The sequence below is a fragment of the Lepus europaeus genome, chromosome 15 (genome assembly GCF_033115175.1).
Source record: "Lepus europaeus isolate LE1 chromosome 15, mLepTim1.pri, whole genome shotgun sequence".
Taxonomy (NCBI): domain Eukaryota; kingdom Metazoa; phylum Chordata; class Mammalia; order Lagomorpha; family Leporidae; genus Lepus; species Lepus europaeus.
This window is the reverse complement of record NC_084841.1, coordinates 82,485,596-82,509,773: the sequence shown is the minus strand read 5'-3', so window position 1 is coordinate 82,509,773 and position 24,178 is coordinate 82,485,596. Positions and strand designations below refer to the sequence as shown.

At 41.4% G+C, this 24,178-nt stretch overlaps 1 protein-coding gene across 1 annotated transcript in view; it reads left to right on the top strand.

Annotated features, from left to right (window-relative positions):
* The window catches only part of ADGRV1 (adhesion G protein-coupled receptor V1), a 568,898-nt gene that overhangs the window by 149,789 nt on the left and 394,931 nt on the right, over positions 1-24,178 (top strand). The window contains exons 52-59 of the mRNA XM_062211963.1: positions 229-433; positions 10,000-10,146; positions 12,426-12,681; positions 14,584-14,786; positions 15,900-16,076; positions 16,554-16,736; positions 18,492-18,674; positions 22,563-22,727. Of these exons, the coding sequence (XP_062067947.1) occupies positions 229-433; positions 10,000-10,146; positions 12,426-12,681; positions 14,584-14,786; positions 15,900-16,076; positions 16,554-16,736; positions 18,492-18,674; positions 22,563-22,727 (1,519 nt within the window). The remainder of the gene's footprint in view (positions 1-228; positions 434-9,999; positions 10,147-12,425; positions 12,682-14,583; positions 14,787-15,899; positions 16,077-16,553; positions 16,737-18,491; positions 18,675-22,562; positions 22,728-24,178) is intronic.

Here is a 24,178-nt window from a genome sequence, read left to right as displayed (position 1 = left end):
GTCTTTATTTAGAGAATGAAAAATTGACTAAATGTAAGAGGTATTTATAACCCAGAAGCTTGGCTGTTGTTTATGCTACCAAGTTAGTATGATACTTTATATTAAAATGCTATTTATAAAATGTTGTGATCCTTCCAAACCTTTAATAATTATCGGGATTTTATAGTAATTTATGTGTATTTCTTAGTTTGTTTTCCTTGACTCACTGTATAATGTTTCTTACGCTAGTTCAGGTGAACTTAAATTTGAGCCTGGTGACAGAGAAGCTACGATAGCAGTAAATATCCTGGATGATGCGGTTCCAGAGGAAAAAGAATCCTTCAGAGTTCAACTTAAAAATCCCAGGGGAGGAGCTGAGATTGGTGTCAATAGTTACGTGAAAATAACTATTCTGTCTAATGATGATGCCTATGGAGTTGTTGCATTCGCTCAGGTACCCACACGCTCGGGGAACTCACAAGTCAAAATAACGTATTTGATTTATATGTTAGCTGCCATCAGCATGCGCTGAGTCGTACATTGAGTATTGTCAGTTGGAAACAATACTTTCCCCTGCTTTCTTTGCTACTCTCATTTTTAATGTGAATTCTACCGACACCTTGGAATTTACAATTTGATATGCTGGACTCTTTTGGTCAACTTGACCTAATAGTCCTAACATCAATTATTTTGTACATATTCATTTCACAGGGTTGAATTTTAAATTTTACTAACTTAAAGATTTATTTGAAAGGCAGAGCGACTGAGAGAAGGGGGAGAGACAGATCTTCCATCTGCTGGTTCATTCCCCAAATGGCTACAATGACTTGGACTGGGCCGGGAGAAACCCAGGAGCCCAGAACTCCATCCAGATCTCCAACTTGGGTAGCAGGGACTGAAGTACTTGCACTGCCATCCACTACTTTCTCAGAAAGTGTTAGCAGAAGCTGGATTGGAAGTAGAGAACCAGGACACAACCTGGGACTGTGGGCTGGGATGCCGATGTTGCAGGTGGTGGCTTAGCATGTGCTGTACCGTGATGCCCACCCCTACTAACTTAGTCATGATCTAGGAGTTGGTATTGTTGGCCTTGTCACAGAGGGCGATGCTAGAATAGATTCTAAACCTCATACAAAGGCCCTTCCAAAAGCTAATGGAAAATGAAATTAAAAGATGAGTTTATTTTGCAATCAAACGCTTTGAAACTTTTTTTTTAAATAATAGGCCTTTTCTGTGAACCTGTTGAGCATCCCTCACACACTGTTGTATTGCATGCGTCACACACAGATACAGTACTGTCCGATTATACCTTTGTTTCTGTGTGGAGGGGGGGTTTCTAACCACCTGAGCTTTACAGGCACCTTTTCCCTGAGTAGAGACCCATGTTGATCTTCCCAGGCCATCCCCCTTCAGACTTCAAAGCATACCTGCTCGCATTGCACTGTTTGGTCCTCTTTGCAAAGGGCATTCAGCCTTCTTAATCAGATTTTTTTTTTTAATTTTTTTTTTTACTTTTGACAGGCAGAGTGGACAGTGAGAGAGAGACAGAGAGAAAGGTCTTCCTTTTGCCGTTGGTTCACCCTCCAATGGCCGCCGCGGTAGGCGCGCTGCGGCCGGCGCACCGCGCTGATCCGATGGCAGGAGCCAGGTGCTTCTCCTGGTCTCCCATGGGGTGCAGGACCCAAGCACTTGGGCCATCCTCCACTGCACTCCCTGGCCACAGCAGAGAGCTAGCCTGGAAGAGGGGCAACCGGGACAGGATCGGTGCCCCAACCGGGACTAGAACCCGGTGTGCCGGCGCCGCAAGGCAGAGGATTAGCCTAGTGAGCCGCGGCGCCGGCTTCTTAATCAGATTTATAACTGTTATCTGTCTCCAAAACATTCTACATATTAGGGAAACCTAGCTCACGCTAGCATCAACACTAGATGCACGTCCACAGACAAGGGGGCTGGTTGAGGCTCTCCTGGGTCACCAGGGCTCAGGTTCTTTGCATCTTCATATTTTTTTTTAACTTTTATTTAATGAATATAAATTTCCAGTGTACAGCTTATGGATTACAATGGCTTCCCCCCCCCCATAACTTCCCTCCCACCCGCAACCCTCCCCTCTCCCGCTCCCTCTCCCCTTCCATTTGCATCAAGATTCATTTTCAATTCTCTTTATATACAGAAGATCAATTTAGTATAAAGATTTCAACAGTTTGCACCCACATAGAAACACAAAGTGAAACATACTGTTGGAGTACTAGTTATAGCATTAAATCACAATGTACAGCACATTAAGGACAGAGATCCCACATGAGGAGCAAGTGCACAGTGGCTCCTGTTGTTGACCCAACAAATTGACACTCTAGTTTATGGCGCCAGTAACCATCCTAGGCTGTCGTCATGAGTTGCCAAGGCTATGGAAGCCTTCCAAGTTTACCGACTCTGATCATATTTAGACAAGGTCATAAAAGACAGAGTGAGGATAGTAACCAATGATCCTAAGAGTGGCATTTACCAGGTTTGAACAATTATACAGCATTAAGTGGGGAAGAGGAACATCAGTACACACATGTTGGGAGTAGAGCCATTGGTGGTAGAGTAGAGGTTATGATTACAAAGGAATGAGGCCCAAGTGCACTAGACAGGGCCTAGAACAAAGGACAGAGTCATTATTAGAGGAGCTAAGAAAGGTGCTGTCTAAGCTACAATTAAGTTTTCTGATTGAGAGGCAAATAGAACCTGCTAGAAGGGGCTTGATAATAATCTGGTGGGCTTTAGGCCTTGTAAATTCAGAGGCCCAGACCTATCTATCTCTTCACATGGGGTATATCCTAAGGGAGGTGTGAACCTCCTAGGGGAAGGCACTCTGTTGACTTTCATGACTTGGCTGGCCTGGGAGGAGAGCTGGCCAGGTAAAGGCAGGTGGCATCTCTAACAAGAAATGTACAGTTCTGCCTGCAATGTTGCTGACCCTACTTGGCTGTCCCCTCAGCTGCAGTGGTCACTTTGGAAGTTGGGCTGAGTGAAGGGCTTTTCAGCTTAGAGCCAATAAGATCTGTGGCTCTGACCTGGGCATCCTTCGACTCCAGGGCAGGTCCATTTCCAGTGATCCAACTCTTGGCAGAGCTGCCAGGGCTCTTCACAAGCTGACTTCTGCTGAAGCCCAGGCTTACCACATTGAAAGCCACTGCAGTGGACTGGCCTGTTGGGTCTCCTTGAGGGCAGATCACTGTACAGATCAGCCATTAATAGGCCTGCCACCCATTGCTTCTGATGCCGAGCTTTCTTTTCCTCCTGGTTTGTGTTAAAGCAGACCAGAGGATGCAAGTCAAGGGAGTGCCCAAGTCCCATCTCTAATCTTCGGTGGCCTGAACCACAAGTCTATAGTCACAGGCATGTTCTGTAGTAGTTTTTCTAAGGTAGACAATGCCCATGAGGAAAATTATATTCTCACTTTAAAACTTTCTTTCCCTTTGGTCTGAAAGGGAGGTTTTTTCTACTTACTGTATACTTCGCTGATGGCGAAGTGAGTCTAGCTATGAGATTATAATTTGAGTTCTTATTTTGGCTATGCTATTGCAGAAAAATGTTAGCCATCTCTTTTATAAGGTCTAAAGATTAAATTGTGCATCCTACAGATTCCTTCATAATAGAATTAGTTTCCTACCTTGAAGAGAATAGAGAAATGAAAGAACAAGTTGGGCTTAGAATAGAGAAATGAGGGAGCAAGTCCTAGATCGCTTGCTGACAATAGCAATATCACATGAATACTTAGCAAACCGTTTCAACCATTAGATAACAACTTAAGAAAACATTTACCAGAAGGTCCAATGCCTTCTATAAATTTTAAGAATCATGTATTTGAAAACACCTCTTAAATATCTAACATGGTGTAGTTTGTTTAACCAGTAAACTTAAGCACAACCATCTAAAATGTTTTTAGTTTCTTTCTACCAACAAGTCTAAAACATATGATACACAGATTCAGGTCCCACAAATTAAAATGTATCTTTGATTGATTTTAGCAGCTTAAATTTATGGACAATCTTATCTATAAGCCATTTAAAATAAAGCTCTTAATAAAACTTCCCCATGTGGACATACAATATGTACACACATATAATATAGCATAATAGACCAATATAGCAATTTTAATAATAGCTTTTAAAATCTTTAACTCTTTTTGTAGATTGCCAATTGATTTGAATTGCTTTTTGTTTTTAGTAACCTCAGTTAACCATACTTTCTCTCAGTTGGTACTGTTAATACATTATTGGCTTCATCTGTTTACAGAGCCATCCCAAAGTACTGAATACAATAAAAGTGGCTGGAAAAAGTCCATAGGAACCTATAGGAGGACAGCTAAACACAGAACCAACAACGCTTTAGTTTTATGAGCAGCAGATCATATATAACTGTGGATGACAAAAGACTTTAAGTCGCCATGTTTAAAATTATAAACTCATCAACCAACAAGAGGCACTTGCTTACTTCACAGTATTTTTGAAAGCACCTGTAGGATTTTACAAGTATTTAACCCTTTAAGCCTCTGGGGCTTTCTCATTAAGATAACTATCATGTCTAGTAACACAAGATCATTAGACTTTTTAATTCTCAAACATTTGTATTAATAGCATTTTCCATTATAGAAACTTAAAGTCTGGTACCACATCACATCTTGACAGTACTTCTAATATACTCCAAATAGACTGATTAGTTGGTGTCTCTATAAGATGAGAGACATAGGTCCTTCGATTTTTTCAGTTGGGCCCAAACTGGAAAAACCAAAGTCCAGGATTTACTGGAAATTTTAGAGACCAGATTATTTGAAACTTTGATTTTTTGAATGCCTGTCAAGAATGCCAAGAAGGCTCAAAATCCAAAATATCTGGCTGAAATAAGATTTCTTAAAATCATGACATAACATAGACCAAATTTGATCATTGTTACAAGGTGATTATTCAAATTTTTGAAAAAAGCACATATTTAAATAACCCATAGCTCTTAATAAAAATTCAGCTGTTTTTGAACAATTAGAATTTAACAGAGATCAAGAGAACATAATAGATTACTTTAACACATTGCTTTAACAGAGCATCAGAGTTTAATTCTATGTCAAAGAGAAATTGAGCTTCCTGTGATCTTTTGCTGTGAGGTTTCCTTCCTTTACCTTCTTTCATATTGGTGACCATGTTTCTGTGTTTCTGTGTGTAAGACATCTTTAAGCATCTTTTGCAGGGCAGGATGAGTGGCAACAAATTCTTTCAGTTTCTGTTTGCTATGAAAAGTCTTAATTTCACCTTCATTCACAAATGAGAGCTTTGCAGGATATAGTATTCTGGGCTGGCAGTTTTTCTCTCTTAGTACCTGGGCTATGTCTCGCCATTCCCTTCTAGCTTGTAGGGTTTCTGATGAGAAGTCTGCTGTGAGTCTAATTGGAGATCCTCTAAGAGTGATCTGACGTTTCTCTCTTGCACCTTTTAGGATCTTTTCTTTATGTTTCACTGTGGTGAGTTTGATTACAACATGTCGTGGTGAGGATCTCTTTTGGTCATGTTTATTAGGGGTTCTATAAGCTTCCTGTACTAAGATGCCTCTGTCCTTCTCCAAACCTGGGAAATTTTCTGCTAGTATCTCACTGAAAATGCCTTCTAATCCTTTCTCCCTCTCCATGCCTTCAGGAACTCCTAGAACCCGAATGTTGGGTTTTTTAATAGTATCCTGTAGATTCCCGACAATATTTTTTAGATTTCTAATTTCTTCTTCTTTTCTTTGGTTTGCCTGTTTCCTTTCCTGTTCTCTGTCTTCTAAGTCTGATATTCTCTCTTCTGCTTCGCCCATTCTGTTTTTAAGGCTCTCTAATGTGTTTGTCATTTGATCTATTGAACTCTTCATTTCATTATGATTTCTAGTCACTATCAGAGTTTCTTGTTCCACTAGTTGTTTCATTTCATTTTGATTCCTCCTTAATATTTCACTTTCACGAGAGAGATTTTCTATCTTGTCCATGAAGGATTTCTGTAGTTCAAGAATTTGTTTTTGAGAACTTCTTAATGTTCTTATCAATTTTTTGAGATCCGCTTCTTGCATTGCTTCGATCTCATCATCTTCATAATCTTGGATTGGGGTGTCTTTTTCATTTGGGGGCGTCATAGTTTCTTCCTTGTTCTTGTTAGCTTGGTTTTTGCGTTTGTTGTTTGGCATGTTGGAGATATCTGGTTTCTTCACTGTGGTGTTTTTTCTTGTTACACTATGGCTCTATATTAAGTGGACTGTCTGCTTTCAGTGGAGCCTTAGAGGCTTGAGATGAGTGTGGACTGAGAGCTGTGTTTGGTTCCTCAGGGTTGAGGGTGTGTCAAGGATGACACTCCCGGGTTAGGTGTGGTAAATCTCTCTTTCTTTTTTTGATTTAAAAGGGAAGTAATTCCGCACAGCTGAACGTAATTGGAGGTAGTTAGCAGGCAAATGATATACCCACAGGAGCCAGAGATCGGAAGCTCTTTCCCAAGGACCACACAGGGAATCTCTGCTGCCCTTAGTGTGGGCTCCAATTCTCCTGCAGTCTCCCACTGGGTTGCCAAGTTAGATGCTAATCTCCTGTTATTTCACCCCTCCCCCCAGAGTCAGGTTTTTCTGCTAGGCTCAGGGCTGGTGCAGACCTGAGGTCGCCCTGCTTATGACGTATGTCCAAAATGGCGCCTGCTCTGTCTTGCTCGCCTTTGAGAGGTGAGCGGAGAGAGAGAAACTTGTGTCCGTATCAGTCACTTTTTTTATTTTTTTGCTCTCTCTTCTAGTTAGCCTGGTGAACTTTTCCCCACGGAGTTTCAAGCCTCGTTCCCTCTAGCCTCCTCTTTCCGCTTGCCTGCTGGTATCTCGGGCTATGGAGGTTCGGCTCACCTCGCGTTCCAGCGCTGGTGCGTTGAGTCTGCCGCTGGTGTCCCGAACTTGGGCTCCCACGCTCTCCACGCAGGTCCACTGTGAATCACTAGTTCCGGAAGAGTTTCCTCTGCTGTTTCATACCCTACTCTTCCTTGACCCTGCAGTATCTCCACTTATATTAAACTTTCTCTTCCCCCGGACTAAGTGTGCTCCCTGCCTATTCCGCCATCTTGCCGCCTCTCTGCATCTTCATATTTTGCCAGCACAAAGCTGATCCTTCTCTTGGTTTTTGGGAAGCTGATGTTAGAGTTAGGGCTGCATCTTCCTTATTCTTGTCCAGTTAGAGACTGAGGCTTTATATGATCAGAGGGAGGAAGAAATGTCCTGAGTGCCTCCCAAAAGCTCCTGATGCCTAATGACCCGACCTGGATAACAGTCTCCCTCATTCATTCATCAGGGTGATCAGAGAGGGCTATACACAGTAAGGATGGAGGGCTAGGCTTGTGGGGGCTGAGGGCATGAGTGATGTGTCCGTGTGGGGTAGGAGCCCTCAAAGCAGAGGGGGACCCATCAGGAGGACAGAGGCCAGTCTGGAGCAACAAAGAGCCCACTGGACTTTAGGTCAGTATTGGAGGTGGTGGTGGATGGGGCCGGGGGGCAGAAGTCCAAGTGGTCGAAGGCCGGGGACCTGTGTTGAGGAAGCCCCCATGATCACCTAAAGTTTTAAAGATTGAGTGGAAGACTAACAGGACTGAGAGCATTTTAGTCATGCCCAAGGTAGCCGTTTATTATAGCCGATGACCCAGGACAGATCATCATCATGAGGGCAGAGCTCATGAAGTCCAGAGGGTACCAAAGAGAAGCCCCCAAGAGACCTCTCCCAGAGTGATGACAAGGGACACAATCCCCCGAGCAGCAAGCTGTCACAATATGGGGGAAGTGTGTGTTACCAGCCGAGGGATCTGTGTTCAGGCTCTGTGCCAAGGGTTTTAATGGAAGGCTGGTTACATGGGCACCCCTGCCTGGCACACACCCAAACAGTGGAGTCCCAGAAGGAAAACAGATGTTCGACATAAATCGCACTGGACAGATGATTTAGGCACAGGGAGACGCTTCTCAGTTCTGAGAGTAGTGGGAACCCATCTGAAATTCACCTTCCCCAACAACAGCTGGGGGCCAAGCTTGGGCACAGGCCTTAGTGGGGGTAGCAGGCGGGCCCACTTTGGAAACACTTTCCTGCACCTGCTCCTTTGCTCCTCAATGAATTTGGCCTTTAGGGAAATGGGGAGCCTTTGGTTAGGGGAACAAAAGCCTTGCTCTGAGCTTCATCTCTGTGCTAGAAAAGAGCCTGACACACTGAGTGTTTAGCTTGAACCTGCCCTTTGCAGAGGAGGAAAGACCACCCAGGTAGCCTGCTCAGGACCTCATAAAGTATGCGGACAGCTGGGGTCTGAGGCTGAGACCATTGTACTCTGTCCCCCAACCCCTTTCCACCTGCCAACCTTGACTCCATGCTGCAGGTAGAGCAGGCATTTGATTCCTCAGCTATTTTGAGTGTGGCCGATCTCTTCCTGAAGTGTGTCCCAAAATTCCTCAAGACATGCCGTAACTACGGTTTGATCCTTGCCAGTAGGTAGTATCCCGAGTCCTTCAGTCCATTCAGAAGACTTCCTCTATCCAATCCCTTGTTTCTGGACAGCCTCATTCCAAGATGAGGGTTAGAGGTAATAGCATTGCTGGAATACTTTCTGACTGCATTAAGCCCTCATGAAGCTGAAGAGAAGTTTTTGAAAAAGGCATTGTCTTTTGTGAATAAATTACATGCGTAGTTTGAAGTTAAGGCATATTTTTCCAAGAATGATTGCCTTGAGTGAGATTTTATTACATTATAGCATCTGTAACAATGTATTAAAATGCTATATAAAATATAACTGATAGCATCTGTACCCAAATTAGCATTCTAAATAGAAGCTATCCTATGCTTTAAGAAATTAATAGTCTCTTTGTAGATTATCATAGTAAAAGGAAGAGGAAGACTGGAAAGATAAAAAAAACTCGATATTCCTGCTCCTTATTGTCTTTGGTGAAGCCAAGAGTATTATAACAGGGGGTCTTTGAAGTATTCATTTGGAGGAAAATTCATGAAATAGCTGGCAACAGCTGTTGAATGTGCCTGAAGAATGCTGTAGTCACACAATGGTAGAAATAGTTTGCAGTGAAGGAGAGAGCCTGGAAGCATTGGTGACGAGAAGAAAGCAAGGAATTCTTATGTAAGTAACAGGGATGTATCTGGAAGGAAAAAGTTGTAAGCACCTGGAGGTGGGAATGAAGCGACACCAGTGGAAGCAGGGGCATTTCAGAGGACTTGGATTTAAGGAGAGACATTTACAAGTGCACAGAGCAGCTTCGTTGTTCTGATGTCACTACACAAAGACCTGGGGGGAGAGATGTCCACACTCACCCATTCCTTCTGCCCCTACAGACTTGTTACATGCTATGAATACTACTATTGAAATGGTATTTGCCTTCTGAGTGTAGGGGTGATGTAAGGAGCCAGTGTCGTGGTACAGTGGATTAAGCTACTGCTTGGAATACTGGCTTCTCATACCAGCACAGCTTTAAGTCCCATTGCTCTGCTTCTGATCCAGCTCCTTGCCAATGCTCCTGGAAAGGCAGCAGAAGATGGTCCAAGTGCTTGGCCCTGCTACCCACATGGGAGACCTGGGTGGAGTTCTTGCCTGCTGGCTTCAGCCTGGGCCACTTCTGACCATTGAGGCCATTTGAGGAATGAACCAGTGATTGGAAGATCTTGATCTCCACTCTCTCCCTCTCTTCTTGTCACTCTGTCAGACAAGTTAAAAATAATCTTTAGTTAGAAAAAAATGAAAAAGAATGATGTAAGTTTATGCTCATTGAGCAAAATGTGAAAAATGTAAAAACTGGGAGACAAAATCCTATAAAAACATTTCCTTTTAACTTGATATTTTTCTTATTTAGGCATGTGTGTTTTAAAATGAAAACATTACATGGTTTTTTCTTAACTACTATTTTTCATTTACTGTATCATGTTGCTTAGTACTATGAAGCTTGCAAATGTATACTAACACAAAGAAGAGTGTTTTGGTAATTTCAAGGTACCTTTCTATATTTTAGAATTCATTATACAAACAAGTGGAAGAACTGGAACAGGATAGCCTGGTGACCTTGAATGTTGAGCGCTTAAAAGGAACATATGGTCGTGTAACTGTGGCATGGGAGGCGGATGGAAGTACGAGTGACATATTTCCTACCTCAGGAGTGGTATGTAGACTATAAAATTATAGAATTATAGAAAACTTTTCAGTTACGGTTACTATGTAATCAAACTTTGTTTAGGCTGAAGTGTTTTGAGTCTAACCATGCCAATACCATGCCATAGAGATACAATTTCAGGTTGGTTTTATTATCACAGTTTGTTCTCTCTGTAAAACAAGTTTATCTGTAAAGTCATCCCTTTTGATGTTCAAAATGTCATAAAAGTACCTTGACCTTGTCAGGAAGATAAAGCTAATCAAACTGGGCATGGCAACATGGTGGAGAGCTGTGGACAGAGGTTTACAAGGGAGACGGCTCTGTAAGGGAGTGAGCAGGGCGAGAATGTGCAGAGGTGGAAGTTGGTGCGTGGACAGTTGCAACTGAGCTGGTGCTGTGGACTTGCTCCCGGTTTAGGGCTGAGCCACTGCTGTCTTGATCTTAGCAGTTCTTGCTCAAGCCACCTGCTGGGTGGGGCATGAGCAGGAGAGAGACTACTGCGGCAGCTGAGACTGATTCCCAGTGGGAGATTCAGAAGTTGTTCCTAGCAGCAAGAAGGAATCCGGACAGAGATCTGGAGGAGAGAATTGGAGCTTAGGCCTAAGAACAGAATCAGAATGGGCCAAAGTGACGGTTGAGTCTCAAAGAAGGCTCTGAGAACTCTCTGTTCCCACTGGAAGATGGATGGATAGATTGTCCCCTTGGCTTGCCTCAGTCTTCATAGTTAACAATGAGTTCATTTTAGAGGAACTCTCCTGGGATTGTCTCAGGAAAGACCAGGTGTATTTCATGGCCCATCAGTCAAAGCTGACTCATTTGCGAGGTGAGTGGACCTTCCATGTGTTGAGAATCTTAGGGCAAATTCTATTGCATTTATTTTTTAAAAGATTTTTAAAATTTATTTTAGAGAGAGAGGTGTCTTCCATCCTCTGGTTTACTCTCCAAATGGATGAAATGGCTGGAACTGGGCCCATCTGAAGTCAGGGGCTTCTTCCTGGTCTCCCATGTAGGTGCAGAGGCTCAAGCACGTAGGCCATCTTCCACTGCTTTCCCAGGCCACAGAAGAGAGCTGGATCAGAAGGGAAGCAGCTGGGACATGAATTTGCACCTATATGGGAGGCCAGTGCTGCAGGCTGTGGCTTAGCCTACTACGCCACAGCGCCAGCCCCTTTATTGCGTTTAATAGTTACTGTACGCCAGCTTCTAAAGCCATGGGTTCTATTTATCAGGTTCCGTATGTTCTATTTTATATTTCCCCAATCAAGACTTACATACACATGGTTGAAATAACTTCTAACTTTAATGCCTAATAGTACATTAAGAACAGGCTGTATTTTGAAGTAATGACTTGACTCAGGGGTGAATACTTGTTTTCTGTATAGGGCTAGGTGGTAAATGTCTTATGCTTTGTGAACCTTGTCTCTTTGACAAGTCCTTTGTTTCTGTGGCTCTGAAATGTAAGTGGTCTCTGAAATGTAAGCAGAGTGTGAGCGGCTCTGAGAGGCAGTGTGCTTACTCTGTTCCTGTAAAACTTGTTAGGAAAAACGATTTGGACAACAGGCCTCAGTGTCCTGACCCCTGATTTTGCTAATAAAGCTCTTGAGTTTCTGTTCTACAGGGCCTTCTCTGGGGAACAGATGAGTGACAGCAAAGGTAGAGGCACCGACCTGCTGTGCTGGCCCAAATAACTGTAAATAGCTGGCAAAACGTAGACCGTGAGCTGGTGCATGATGGGAAATGACATTCATGGAGCAAACAGAAGCTCCATCATCAAGGCCCTCGGGTGCCTTTGGGCAAACTTGGATTGGCCTTTTTAGACAAAGGAGGCAGGAAAGGAAGGGAGAGATGGTATGGTTGCATCTCCCCTTTTTCTCTCTACCTCCAGTTTGGTTGATTCGCTGTTAGGTGATACATCTATTCAGAGTTTAGCCAGAGGAAATAGTAATCCTGACAAAAGTCTTCCTGGGAAAAATGTTCAGTATGCCACCTTCTGTTATTTTTTTATATATAGATCTTTATATATGGAATCTAGCACTTACAGTCCCAGAGAGACTATGCACTCTGTATTGTAATAACAAGTAGGTTGTGACGGTTTGATTATATAATTTACTTTTTTTTTCCCTAACAAGCTTGAACTTTAAATATGAAACATGGTTGATTTACTTGTAGAATCCTGTTACGCTTGTCTAGCATCTCTTGTTATTTCAGGGGTGGTCATATTAAAAGAAAATCAAGCCTTTTGGTGTTTCTACCAAAATAGATGAAATCATCTTTGTTTAAAATTGTAGATTTCATTTGCTGAAGGACAGGCACTGTGTACGATCACCATGACCATTCTTGCTGATGACATCCCAGAGCTGTCGGAGGTTGTGAGTGTAACACTCACCCGCGTTACCACAGAAGGAGTGGAGGACCCATCAGGATTCGCCACCATGGATCAGAAAAGAAACAAGTGTGTGATAACCATTCTGCCCAGCGACTCGCCCCATGGCCTGGTGGGCTGGCATCCCGAGTCGCTCTTCGTGAGGGTGGCAGAGCCTAAAGGTAAGTCCTCTTACCTGTTTCTCAGGTATTAGAAGTTTCACTGGGTAATTAAATCCTAATACTTACAGCAAATGTAAATTTTTATTTTCATGTGCTTTTTTAGTTCAAAAGATCTTTTCTGTTTTGATTAAATTATATAATCGATTAAAAATAATACCAATAGAAACACTCCTTAAAGACATAACTGCCATAACATTAACATTAGCATGTCAATATGGTCAATGTAGTAGAGGTGACAGTTTTAATTTTTGCTTTCCTTTCCATCCTTTCTTTGTTCTCTTTGCTCACTCAGATTGCCTGTTTACAGACTTTCATATAGTTACAGGGAGCAGTGGGCAACCCAGATGCATGTGCAGGTTGAGCAGAAGTAATAATTACAAATTCTCAGGAGATGGCTCAAAAATGTAGCAAGTGCTCAGCCCCACACATATTAGAATCATCTTAGCCTGTGAAGTACTAAGATCAGATCAGTTCCTGTCTGCTTTGAGGGATGCAGTCTACATAGTATTCATATGAACTGTTGGATAAATAGATTCTTGTGGGTAATGATCTTTTGACTTATGTCAGTGCAAAGTTATATTTAATATGTGTGTGTATTTATAGTGTACTATATGGAGGTTCTAAATGTTTCAGATAATAACTGGGCATCCAGCTTTCAAGTTATGTTTCATTTAAGTAGTTGATGGCAAAAAATGATGTATGGATATTCTCTGGGGCCTTTATAAATCCATATGTGTGAGAACAGAAGCATAACACTAACATTATCTGTTCATTTTTTTCATTGAACATTTTTGAAGAAGCTAGTGAATGCCAGGAGTGGTGCTGTATGTGTTAGACATATTGGGACAACAAAACTCACCAGACCAGAGGGGAAGATCGACAGCCATTGTTTATTTTCTATTCTATGTGGAAAATAAAAAGTCTAAGAAATGAAGTGCATTCATCTTCAGATGGCTATGATTATATACACATATATATAAAACCATATGTATACCTATGTATATAGAAAGGGGAAAATGAGTGTATCTGTAATGATACACAAGAAACTGAAAGTGGTAATGTTTAGTGTTAGCAATAGTATTATGATAAATGTATATGATAAGCTGCAAATACACTGAAATACCTTGAGCCCTGTATAGGCACCTCTAAGAACATATCTTCTAATAATTAAGGTCTTAATCTAAGAACAGTTCTCTAATAATTAGTCATTAAATGATGACTTTCTATTTTTTTAGAAGATTTTTATTTGAAAGGCAGAGTTAGGGAGAGGGAGGGGCAGAGAGAGAGGGGTCTTCCATCATCTGATTCACTCCCCCAAATGGCTGCAACAGCCAGGGCTGTGCCAGGCTGATAATAGGAACCAGTAACTTCTTCCAGGTCCCCCACGTGGGTACAGGGGCTCAAGTACTTGAGTCATTGCTGTTGCTTTCCTAGGCACATTAGCAGGGAGATGGATTTGAAGTGGAGAAGCTGGGACTTGATGCTGGCACTGCAGGCGGTGGCTTAACCCACTATACCCCCATCATGGCCCCAATTTTTCATTTTTGAGCCATCTTCTGAGAATTTGTAATTATTACTAGTGCTCAACCTGCATATATGAAATTCAGAGCAGAAGAATATGATGTGCAGTCTAGGAGGTGGCCTTGGAGAATCAGGTTAGCAGTGGGATAGAAGCCCGGAGGGGATGCTGATATATATATATATATATATATATATATATATATATATATATATATATATATATATATATTTTAGCACAGCTCCTGAGGACAGAAGTCTTCTTGGGAGTGTGCATTGTCTTTGTTTAGCCTCTTTCCCTAACTTTCTAAAAGGGAACATGCACAGATTCTACCTTACAACCAAGAGGAAAGCTTACTTACTTGAGGCATGTTTATGTCGCAGAGAACAACAGCCTTCTTCAGTTACGAGTTGTTCGAGACCAAGGACTGTTTGGGGACATTGCCATTCACTTGTTGGCTAAACCCAACTCCTTACTGCATGTCAATAATCAAGCTATGGAGCGTGAAGATTATGTGCTGCAAGATACCATGGTGATAATCAGAGAAAACGAGGAAGAAACTCTAGTCAAAGTAGCTATTTTGCCGGTGAGTGTAGCTTGTTGAATGTGATATATAGGGAAATGCTCTTCATGGTAAAATGCTGTTGCTCTTACATGTAAAACTCTTTGAAAGGGTGCTGCGTATTCTTTTAAGTGTATTAATGATTTGTCTTTACTTCTAAGCTGGGATATTGTTTGAACTTTGAAGCATTGAATTTGAATTACGTGTCTCATTAGATCTACTAACATGTTGGTTGTTTTGGATGGATGACTGGGTAAATGAATAACCCAGATCACTCCAGTTATTCTTGGTTTGAAAGGATCATACTTTCATCTCATTATGCAATTACCTGGATCAAGATTTGTCTTCAGATGGCTTAGATTTGCTTTCATTTGTATCTGTGACTATCAGTGTGTAACCAATGTGCATGTATATAGAGAAAGGGAGAGAATATGTGGATATATCTATACTGATGCAGAAGAAACTGACAGTTATATGGGATTAGTATTACCAATAATACATGCTAATATATTTATGTATCATATAACATAGACATTACTAAATAAGCATGATATTCTATTGTAACTTTAATTAGTAATGGTATCAGGTGCTAGATCATGATGTCTTCTGGGAAGGACAGTCCGGAAAAGAAATAAGGAATGGAAGATTTCCTCTGCTTTTTAATGCATATCCTTTTCATCTTTTGAATTTTTTATTATCTATTAAAAAGTAATGTAAAATATTTAAAATAAGTATGATATAGGGTTGCATTTAAATGTACAACTCTAGAAGCTTCAGCTTTAAAATATAGTATAGCATTGGCCAATTTCCCATAAACTTTGGGGAATTAGTAGATTATATATGTAACACATACGCAATAGAATATCATTAAAATTTTGGGATAGATTTTTTAAAAATGATCTTATTGGCTGATGAGCTTGAGCATTCCATTTAAGCATCACCATTAACCTTGAATAACCCATAGACCCTAAAGTGATCAGTGGGAACACATTCAGGTATGACAAGGGGTCTTCTTCATGTGTGATAGCTGCTCATTCCTATAGATAAAGTGAGTTGTTCTTTTCTGAAAATAACAAGTTTCCAATGCAAGTTAAGCGTCTTCCTAACATAAAACATGCTCTTTCCCTGTCTCCCCAGGACGATATTCCCGAGTTGGAAGAGAGGTTCATTGTCACAATCACCGAGGTGACCCTGGTGCACTCTGACTTCTCTGCTGGACACCCCAAAATGCAGAGGCCAGGGCTGGAAGCAGCTGAGATAGTGATCGAGGAAAATGATGACCCCAGGGGAATTTTTAAGTTTCCTGTGGCCAGAGTGAGATGAACTTCCATACACTTAGAGCAATAAGGAAGCTTGTCTTTGCTGATTTTGCTATTTTACAAAATATGAGGCTCTGCTTGTGTAATATTTATAATAGGATAAATAACCAAATTTGTCTTAAACACTAATGTTTAGTTCTCTTTGAGCTAGACCAAAAGATTAAGCAAATTTATTATCATTAAACTTAAATGTAAGAGTTCTGAAGACCTGTCATGCATACCATCCAGGTATTAATTCCAACTTTGAAGGCTATGAGAAGGTCTTCAAAAAGTTCACAGAAAATGCATGCCATGAAAAAATGAATGGATTTCAAAGTTTTTTGCACCTAAGTGAGTGTATTTTCTAATTGCATTTTCCATGAACTTTTTGAAGTCCAAATCACTAAAGCAAAGTAAGTAGAAACAATAGACGTTGTTGACTTAGAAGAGTTGTCCCTGTGCCTTGCCTTTCAACTTACACTCTTTATTAAAGGATGCTGGGGGCGTTATTACTGCCTACGAGGTGCCACCACCCTTGAGCGTTCTTCACGTTCCTGTAGTACGGGTGGCGGGAAGCTTTGGGGCAGTCGGCGTTCACTGGACAGCAACACCAGATAGTGCTGGCCTGGAAGACTTTAAGCCACCTCATGGGATTCTTGAATTTGCAGATGGACAGGTACGATAGTCATGAACATGTTAGCATTTTCAGGTTGTGCTTCAGATGTTTTACAGGCATTTCCCAAATTAATGTGCATTAGTAACATATGTAGTATATTCTAGGTGTTTCTGTGTTAGGTCAAGGAGAAATACTAGTTCATGTATAATTTGTAAGTTGGCCTGGGAAGAGAGCTTAAAAGGTGAGAATCTCACCCTCTTCTGAGCTTTCTTACCCGATTCTATTTGACATAAGTTCTAAAGACAATTTTGATTTCGAGGAACCTAATGATGTAGAAGAAACTGCCGGTGAACTAGGCTGTTTCTGTGAACATTACATTTCTTTCATTCTATGTGTTTCTCGGTAGTCATAAACAGAGGTATACATTTAGAATTTTCACTGAAAGATTAATATTTAAAGCTTCTTTTGCAGTTAAAAAAAGACCAAAATGACAGAAAAGGTATACACTACTTAAAACTTGGGGAAAATAATAAAACCGATATTCTAGATTTAGGCCAACCTTCCTAAAAATTATAGAATATTATCTAAGTGTTATAAGTTACATAAACTAGCTATTTTTAAAAATTAGATTTTTATAAAATTTTTAATCCCAGTAAGTGAGAAAAAGCAAGTGAACAGCCATGAAAATGCAAGTATCTTCAAGTCATGGTATCTATCTATGGGGAGTCTGATTTTGCTTAGGCCAATTTGTATAATGTGGGTGAACTTTAGTTTTTTCACTGGTCTCTATTGTTAAATTTAAGGTGTAGATAGGTTTAGGTAGAAAACCTTCAGTTTCTGGAAAATGTCAGAGCCCCAGGATTTCCAGCTGGGATACAGAAAAATATTTTAATTACAGCCACGCAGCTTGGATATTTCTATGTCCAGTAGTAAAATCAGAAGCTGCACTCAGGTTTATTTACAAGTTTATCAACACTTTTTTTTTTTTTTTTTTTTTGACAGGCAGAGTTAGAGACAGAGAAAGTTCTTCCTTCTGTTGGTTCATCCCCCAAATGGCCGCTATGGCCGGTGCACTGCACCAATCCGAAGCCAGGAGCCAGGTGCCTCCTCCTGGTCTCCCATGCAGGTGCAGGGCCCAAGCACTTGGGCCATCCTCCACTGCACTCCCGGGCCCCAGCAGAGAGCTGGACAGGAAGAGGAGCAACCAGGACAGAACCAGTGCCCCAACCGGGACTAGAACCTGGTGTGCTGGCACCACAGGCGGAGGATTAGCCTAGTGAGCCGCGGCGCCAGCCCTCAACATAGATATCAAGAACAGCAAATTTGGATTTTTGTTTCTGACTTTTACTCGCTACATTACAAGAAGAGTATTTGAAACCACTGAAATTTATTTTAATTGAAGAAAGCAGTGATCAGTTTTATGATTCCATTTCATATCTTCTAATAATAATGCAAGTATACTGCATTTTATATTTGTGCAATGGATGTTGGAACCTGCATGGCATTCAAAATTTTTTTCCTCCAAGAATAAGAATCCATTCTCTTTGTACCTTTAAATGATACTGCATCTCATTACATATGTAATTTTTTTATTTCAAAAATAGGCTTATAATTTTCTAATTTTAAAATATAAACACACATGACTTTTAAAGTTTTATGAGTATAATAGCCAAAAAAGGGCTTTTTTTTTTTTTCTTGTGGATCATTTCTCAATCTCAACTAGGAAATTATGAGAGTCAAACTTGTGATGTCATTGTCTCCTCCCCCTGTGCCCTCTGTCCTCAACTCTCCTTCCCTCCCTTTCTTCCTGCGTAGGTGACTGCAATGATGGAACTCACCATCATAGATGATGACGAGTTTGAGCTCACAGAGACCTTCAATATTTCCTTAGTCAAGGTGACTGGAGGTGGCAGGCTTGGCGATGATGACGTTATGTTAACTGTTGTTATTCCGCAAAATGACTCTCCGTTTGGAATATTTGGATTTGAAGAAAAAACAGTAAGTCAAAGATATCAGGGGAGTGCCTGGCCACCAACTAATTTTCCATGTAATTTTTAGTGAAAAAATGTCTTTGATTTTTCGTTTTGCCATTCTTCATCCCCTTCTCTTAAGAGGCTCTTCTGAGGGTGAACTTCAAGGTTGGCTGTTGATGACGAGGCAAGTCTTCCCACCTGTGCCCACATGAGAGTGTGATGACAGCTCTTAATGCCAGGTGGTTACAAAAGGGAAGAGATTCACACTTACTGGGTGAGGTAGAGTAAGAAGGATCCTGTGTCCACAGCTCCTCCACCTGCCCTCCTGTCAGACCACTACCCTGGCCCCAGGGCAGTTTGCTGCAGAGGGTCTGGGTGTTGCACCCCAGCATGGGTTAGCTGTTGCAGGTGTACCTCCCCCACTGTTCTTTACTCTGGCGGGGCTGACATTGAACAAAACACCATGGTCAGCCCTCATGTGTTTCCTCCTCTTTAGTTTTCATTGGTTGTTTACTTCTAAGCCCAATTATTATTGCGTCAACCACCAAGGCACTAATAAAACAGCTTGATCAGTCAGGAGAATTAATGTTTGTGCAGCTGGTTTTGGTAGCTAGTAATAAATTATACCTTAAATATAAAGCATTGTGAACTCTTATAATATTTATTATGATTTTATCAGGATTTGTATGGTTTTACCTTTAAAAGAAATTCCAAGGTAAATTATCATAAACATATTTAGATAATTCCTCCATAGTCAGCAACTTTTCTAACTCCCATGCCACTGTTGTATTTGTTTAATCAGTTATAGGTAACAGTTCAGCACCCATCCTATTTTATAATAAACCAGTGCTCTCATGCCCGTTGTCTTTACCATTCTGTGTCTACAAGACTAGACCTGCATCAGAGTGGGGCTTCCCAGATACTCCACAACTTAAAAACAGAACCCAGGAAGGGCACAATATTTCATTGAGCTATTGAAATGACATATTCAATGACAATATTTCATTGAAATGACATTCATATAAAATGGGAATAGTAAGAGGGACAGAGCAGACTGTTGTTGTCTCCCAGCAAATCTCATTTGTTCTTTGGGAAAGAGACATAAGTGTTAGGAGTGGTAGATTGACAGAGTGAATATCTCCCAAGCAGCATAAAATGTCTGGGAAATATGAAAAGGAGAGTAAGTATTTATAATCCGGAGATGTTGAGCATCTCATATTTTGTTCTACATCCAACCAGGCTTCCTTTCTTTACATAAATGCAAATATTTTAGTACATGTGAATGTGCAACTTAATTGTTGTGAAAATGAGTTAAGCTTCTGAGTTTAGAGAAGATACTCAGGCTTTAGTGTTCATATCTTGAATTGCTGAAACCTTACAATAATGGCTTTGCTTTTAACTTCATCGCACTTTTTGACTTGAGCAGTGAAAAATGTCTTTTCAAGCTTATCTTACTGTTAGGGAAAATAAATAGTATTCACTTTCTCTAGCTGCCTCCATAAATGTTAGGGCTCTAAATCTAGTTTATGAACTCTTGGTCTAAGATACAAAATCTTTTTGTAATAGACTGAAATTTCTGGTGTGTCTTGGAGTCTAACAGAGCCCTGCGGTATAAATTTTTACAACTCGTTATCATCATGAGAAACAGATGAGTTAATGTGTTGAAAAGTCATCCAGGCTGCACACTACCTACATGTCAACTGTTCTGGACTAACCAGTGGCATTAGCAGTAGCGTTTTGCCCAGCCTCCCGTGCCTGTTTTTTTTTTTTTTTTTTTTTAAAGAATTATTTATTTATTTATTTTAGGCCGGTGCCGTGACTTAACAGGCTAATCCTCCGCCTTGCAGCGCCGGCACACCGGGTTCTAGTCCTGGTTGGGGCGCCGGATTCTATCCCGGTTGCCCCTCTTCCAGGCCAGCTCTCTGCTATGGCCCGGGAAGGCAGTGGAGGATGGCCCAAGTCCTTGGGCCCTGCATCTGCATGGGAGACCAGGAGAAGCACCTGGCTCCTGGCTTCGGATCAGCGAGATGCACCGGCTGCAGCGGCCATTGGAGGGTGAACCAATGGCAAAAAGGATGACCTTTCTTTCTGTCTCTCTCTCACTATCCACTCTTTCTGTCAAAAAAAAAAAAATATATATATATATATATTTTTTTTTTTTTTGAAAGAGTGAGTTACACAGAGAAAGAGGTCCTCCATCCGCTGGTTCACTCCCTAATTGGCCACAATGGCTGGAGCTGTGCCAATTTGAAACTGGGAGCCAGAAGCCTCCCCGGGGCCTCCCATGTGGGTATAGGGGCCCAGGGACTTGGGTCATCTTCCACCGCTTTCCCAGGCCACAGCGGAGAGCTGGATTGGAAGTGGAGCAGCTGGGATTCAAACTGGCATCCTTATGGGATGCCAGCACTGCAGGCGGCTTTACCTGCTACTCCATAGCGCCGGCCCCCTGATTTTCTTATGTCCTGTCTTTCTGACCACAAGTTTCTTGACAACATGAGGTTACCTTTAGCACTTCAGGTATCTAAGATGTACAATGCGGTGCACACAGTGGATGTTCTCTTAGCATTGAGATTAGATTCAAAACTGAGGAACACTGAGAAAAGGTCATTAATATAAACCTGTTCGTAAGCCGATCAAGTGCAACAACTGAACATTTGAGAACAGCAGTAATTCATGGAAATCTAATTGAGAAACAAAATGTTAAGTCTTTTCTGATTCCATAGATTTAACACATGTGGTTTATTTATAATGAATTTCTTATTGTGAAATATGTTTGGTCTCTGGAGTAGTAGAAGGAGCACTGGGCTCTGAGTTGGGTTCTAGGTTCCTTGTCTCTAAATATGTATGCCTGTTTTGGGTGGGGAAAATGTGTGCATCTATATAAAGTTCAAAAAGTTTGTGGAGTAAGGATAAGTTTATTTTTGTACTAAACATTTTGAAATATATGCAAGATTTTTTCATAGCATACATTTTCTGTAAACTTTTGAAGATTTCTCAGATTTCTAAGACTTCCTGTGAGGCTTAAATAAGGTAAAGTAGGTATAAGAACTGACGTACTAGCTGAATACACAATGATTGACTTCAAATACATCCTGTTGCTCCCAGTGCAAAATCCCATGAGAAAACAAAAGCTTTGGAAAGCCTTGTGCTATAATTTGTACTTCCTTAACTGGGAGATTCTTTAGGTTCAATTTGGACTTTGCTTTACAGAGTCGGCATATTTAATTCACATGGACCAGGTCTTTTAATAAGGACTGGTAAACTAGCATATTGAATCTCACTCTGTTTATATCAGTCTACAAAATCTCTTTGAACCTAGAAGACACTAAAGTTGTTAGACTGCAGATAATCCTGGGCACAGTTCAGGTTTATATTGTGGTAGAGCCTGATTGCTATGACCAAGAACCCCTTCCTTGAACACAATTCCTTCATATAATAAGTGTTTATTTCATCTTTGTACAAGAGTTGCATGCCGGGGTTCCTAGTCAGCTGAATCTTCTGTAAGCCTCTTTTCCAACCAGCATCCCAGGCACCAGACAGCCCCTCTCAGGAGGTACTGACCTCCCATACATCCTGGCATCCTCCCTTCAATGGATTAACAGTAGAAGAGAGGATGGGGAGTTCTGTGTGGATACGTGTGGTGCAGTGGCACTACTGCTTCTACTCCATTGGTCAGAATTCAGTCACATGTTCTACCTAATTGCTGGAGAGTGACAGGTAATTAGGGTGTCTAGGAAAGAGAGAAATGGGTTTTGTTGGAACATTGGTTTTTTTGCCCCATGACTGTAACCTGCAGTGCACAGAGTTCTTCATTGAAAAACTGCAGTCACTGTAAACAAAGAAAGATACTGTTTGTCCTCTTCCTCTTTGTCTTTTTATTTATTTATTTTTTACTGGATTTTCTTTGCTTCAGGTGATGGTTGATGAATCTTTTTTGTCTGATGACCCCGACTCATATGTGACGCTGACAGTTGTCCGGTCTCCAGGAGGAAAAGGAGCTGTCCGACTTCAGTGGACTGTAGAAGAGAAGGCTAAAGGAGATCTTAGCCCTTTGACTGGAACCCTGCATTTTAATGAGGTATAGTCATACTCTCAAGCTCTTTTCTGGAAGATGGGATGAGGAGGTGGAAGAGAATTGATGAGCTGATTCTAAGGCAAAAGGTCAAGGGTAGCCACAAGTTCCAAAGAACATGGAAAGGCACCTTACTTAACTGGAGGTCAGGCGATACGCAGCTGATGTGTGCAAGACAGAGCAGTGTTGGCTGTCAGAGGGAAAAATGGATGGAGAAGGAACTGCAGAGTCTAAATTTATTGTCCTCCTTTTCTTTTTTTTTGACAGGCAGAGTGGTTAGTGAGAGAGAGACAGAGAGAAAGGTCTTCCTTTTTGCCGTTGGTTCACCCTCCAATGGCCGCTGCGGCCGGCACATCTCCCTGATCTGAAGCCAGGAGCCAGGTGCTTCTCCTGGTCTCCCATGGGGTGCAGGCCCAAGGACTTGGGCCATCCTCCACTGCACTCCCTGGCCACAGCAGAGAGCTGGCCTGGAAGAGGAGGCACCCGGGATAGAATCCGGCGCCCCAACCAGGACTAGAACCCAGTGTGCCGGCGCTGCAAGGCGGAGGATTAGCCTGTTAAGCCACGGTGCCAGCTGTCCTCCTTGTTTTTTTCAGTTAGAATCATGCTTGGTTTTAAACATTTTTCTCAAACTAATAAAGATGAAAGCAGAAGATAATCTGTTTGAAAAAAAGCAAATAATATAACTAATGAATAATTAAAACAAAATACCCATAGAAAATAAGACATCAAGTGCCCAGATATTGATTGTAAGGTTTCAAATGAATTCAGCAAGCTGACGAATGTGTAAACAAAAATTCTGGAAATAACGAGAATCAACGATACATAACATCAAGAGCACTTTAGAGAAATTATTGTACATTTAAAGGCTTATGTATAAGAGTGAGTGTTCTTGGCAATATCATTTGTGCTAGTGGATAACCATAGTTAGGCAAATATTGCAGGTAGTATAAATGTGAACAGTGGAATCCACGCAGCACTGAAAAGAACAAATCTACCCAGGGAAACATGGATAACCTCAGCAGTGTGTATTAAAAGAAAAACTAAGATGCAGATGCATTGCACTTAATAGCAGTAGGGAACAGTTTTTGGCATAGTGATTAATGCACCACTTGGGATGCTTGCATCCTGTATCAGAGTGCCTTGGTTCAAATCCTGGCTCTGCTCCCAGTTGCAGCTTCCTGTGAAAGCACACCCTGGAATGCAACAGGTAATGGTTCAAGTAGTTCAGTCCTGCCACTGTCCAGCCTCGGCAGGTCCAAGGGGTCCCAAAGGAGGGGAGGCATCAGCTAAGAAAGGAGATGAGGAGATGGGCTTTAGGTAGTAGCGGAAGGCATCATTTTGCCAATCCTTCTCATAGATTTATTTTGTATTTTTTTACACATACTTTTTTAAAAATTTTTTTATTTATTTGAACGAGTTAGAGAGGTAGAGAAGGTAGAGACAGAGAGGGGTCT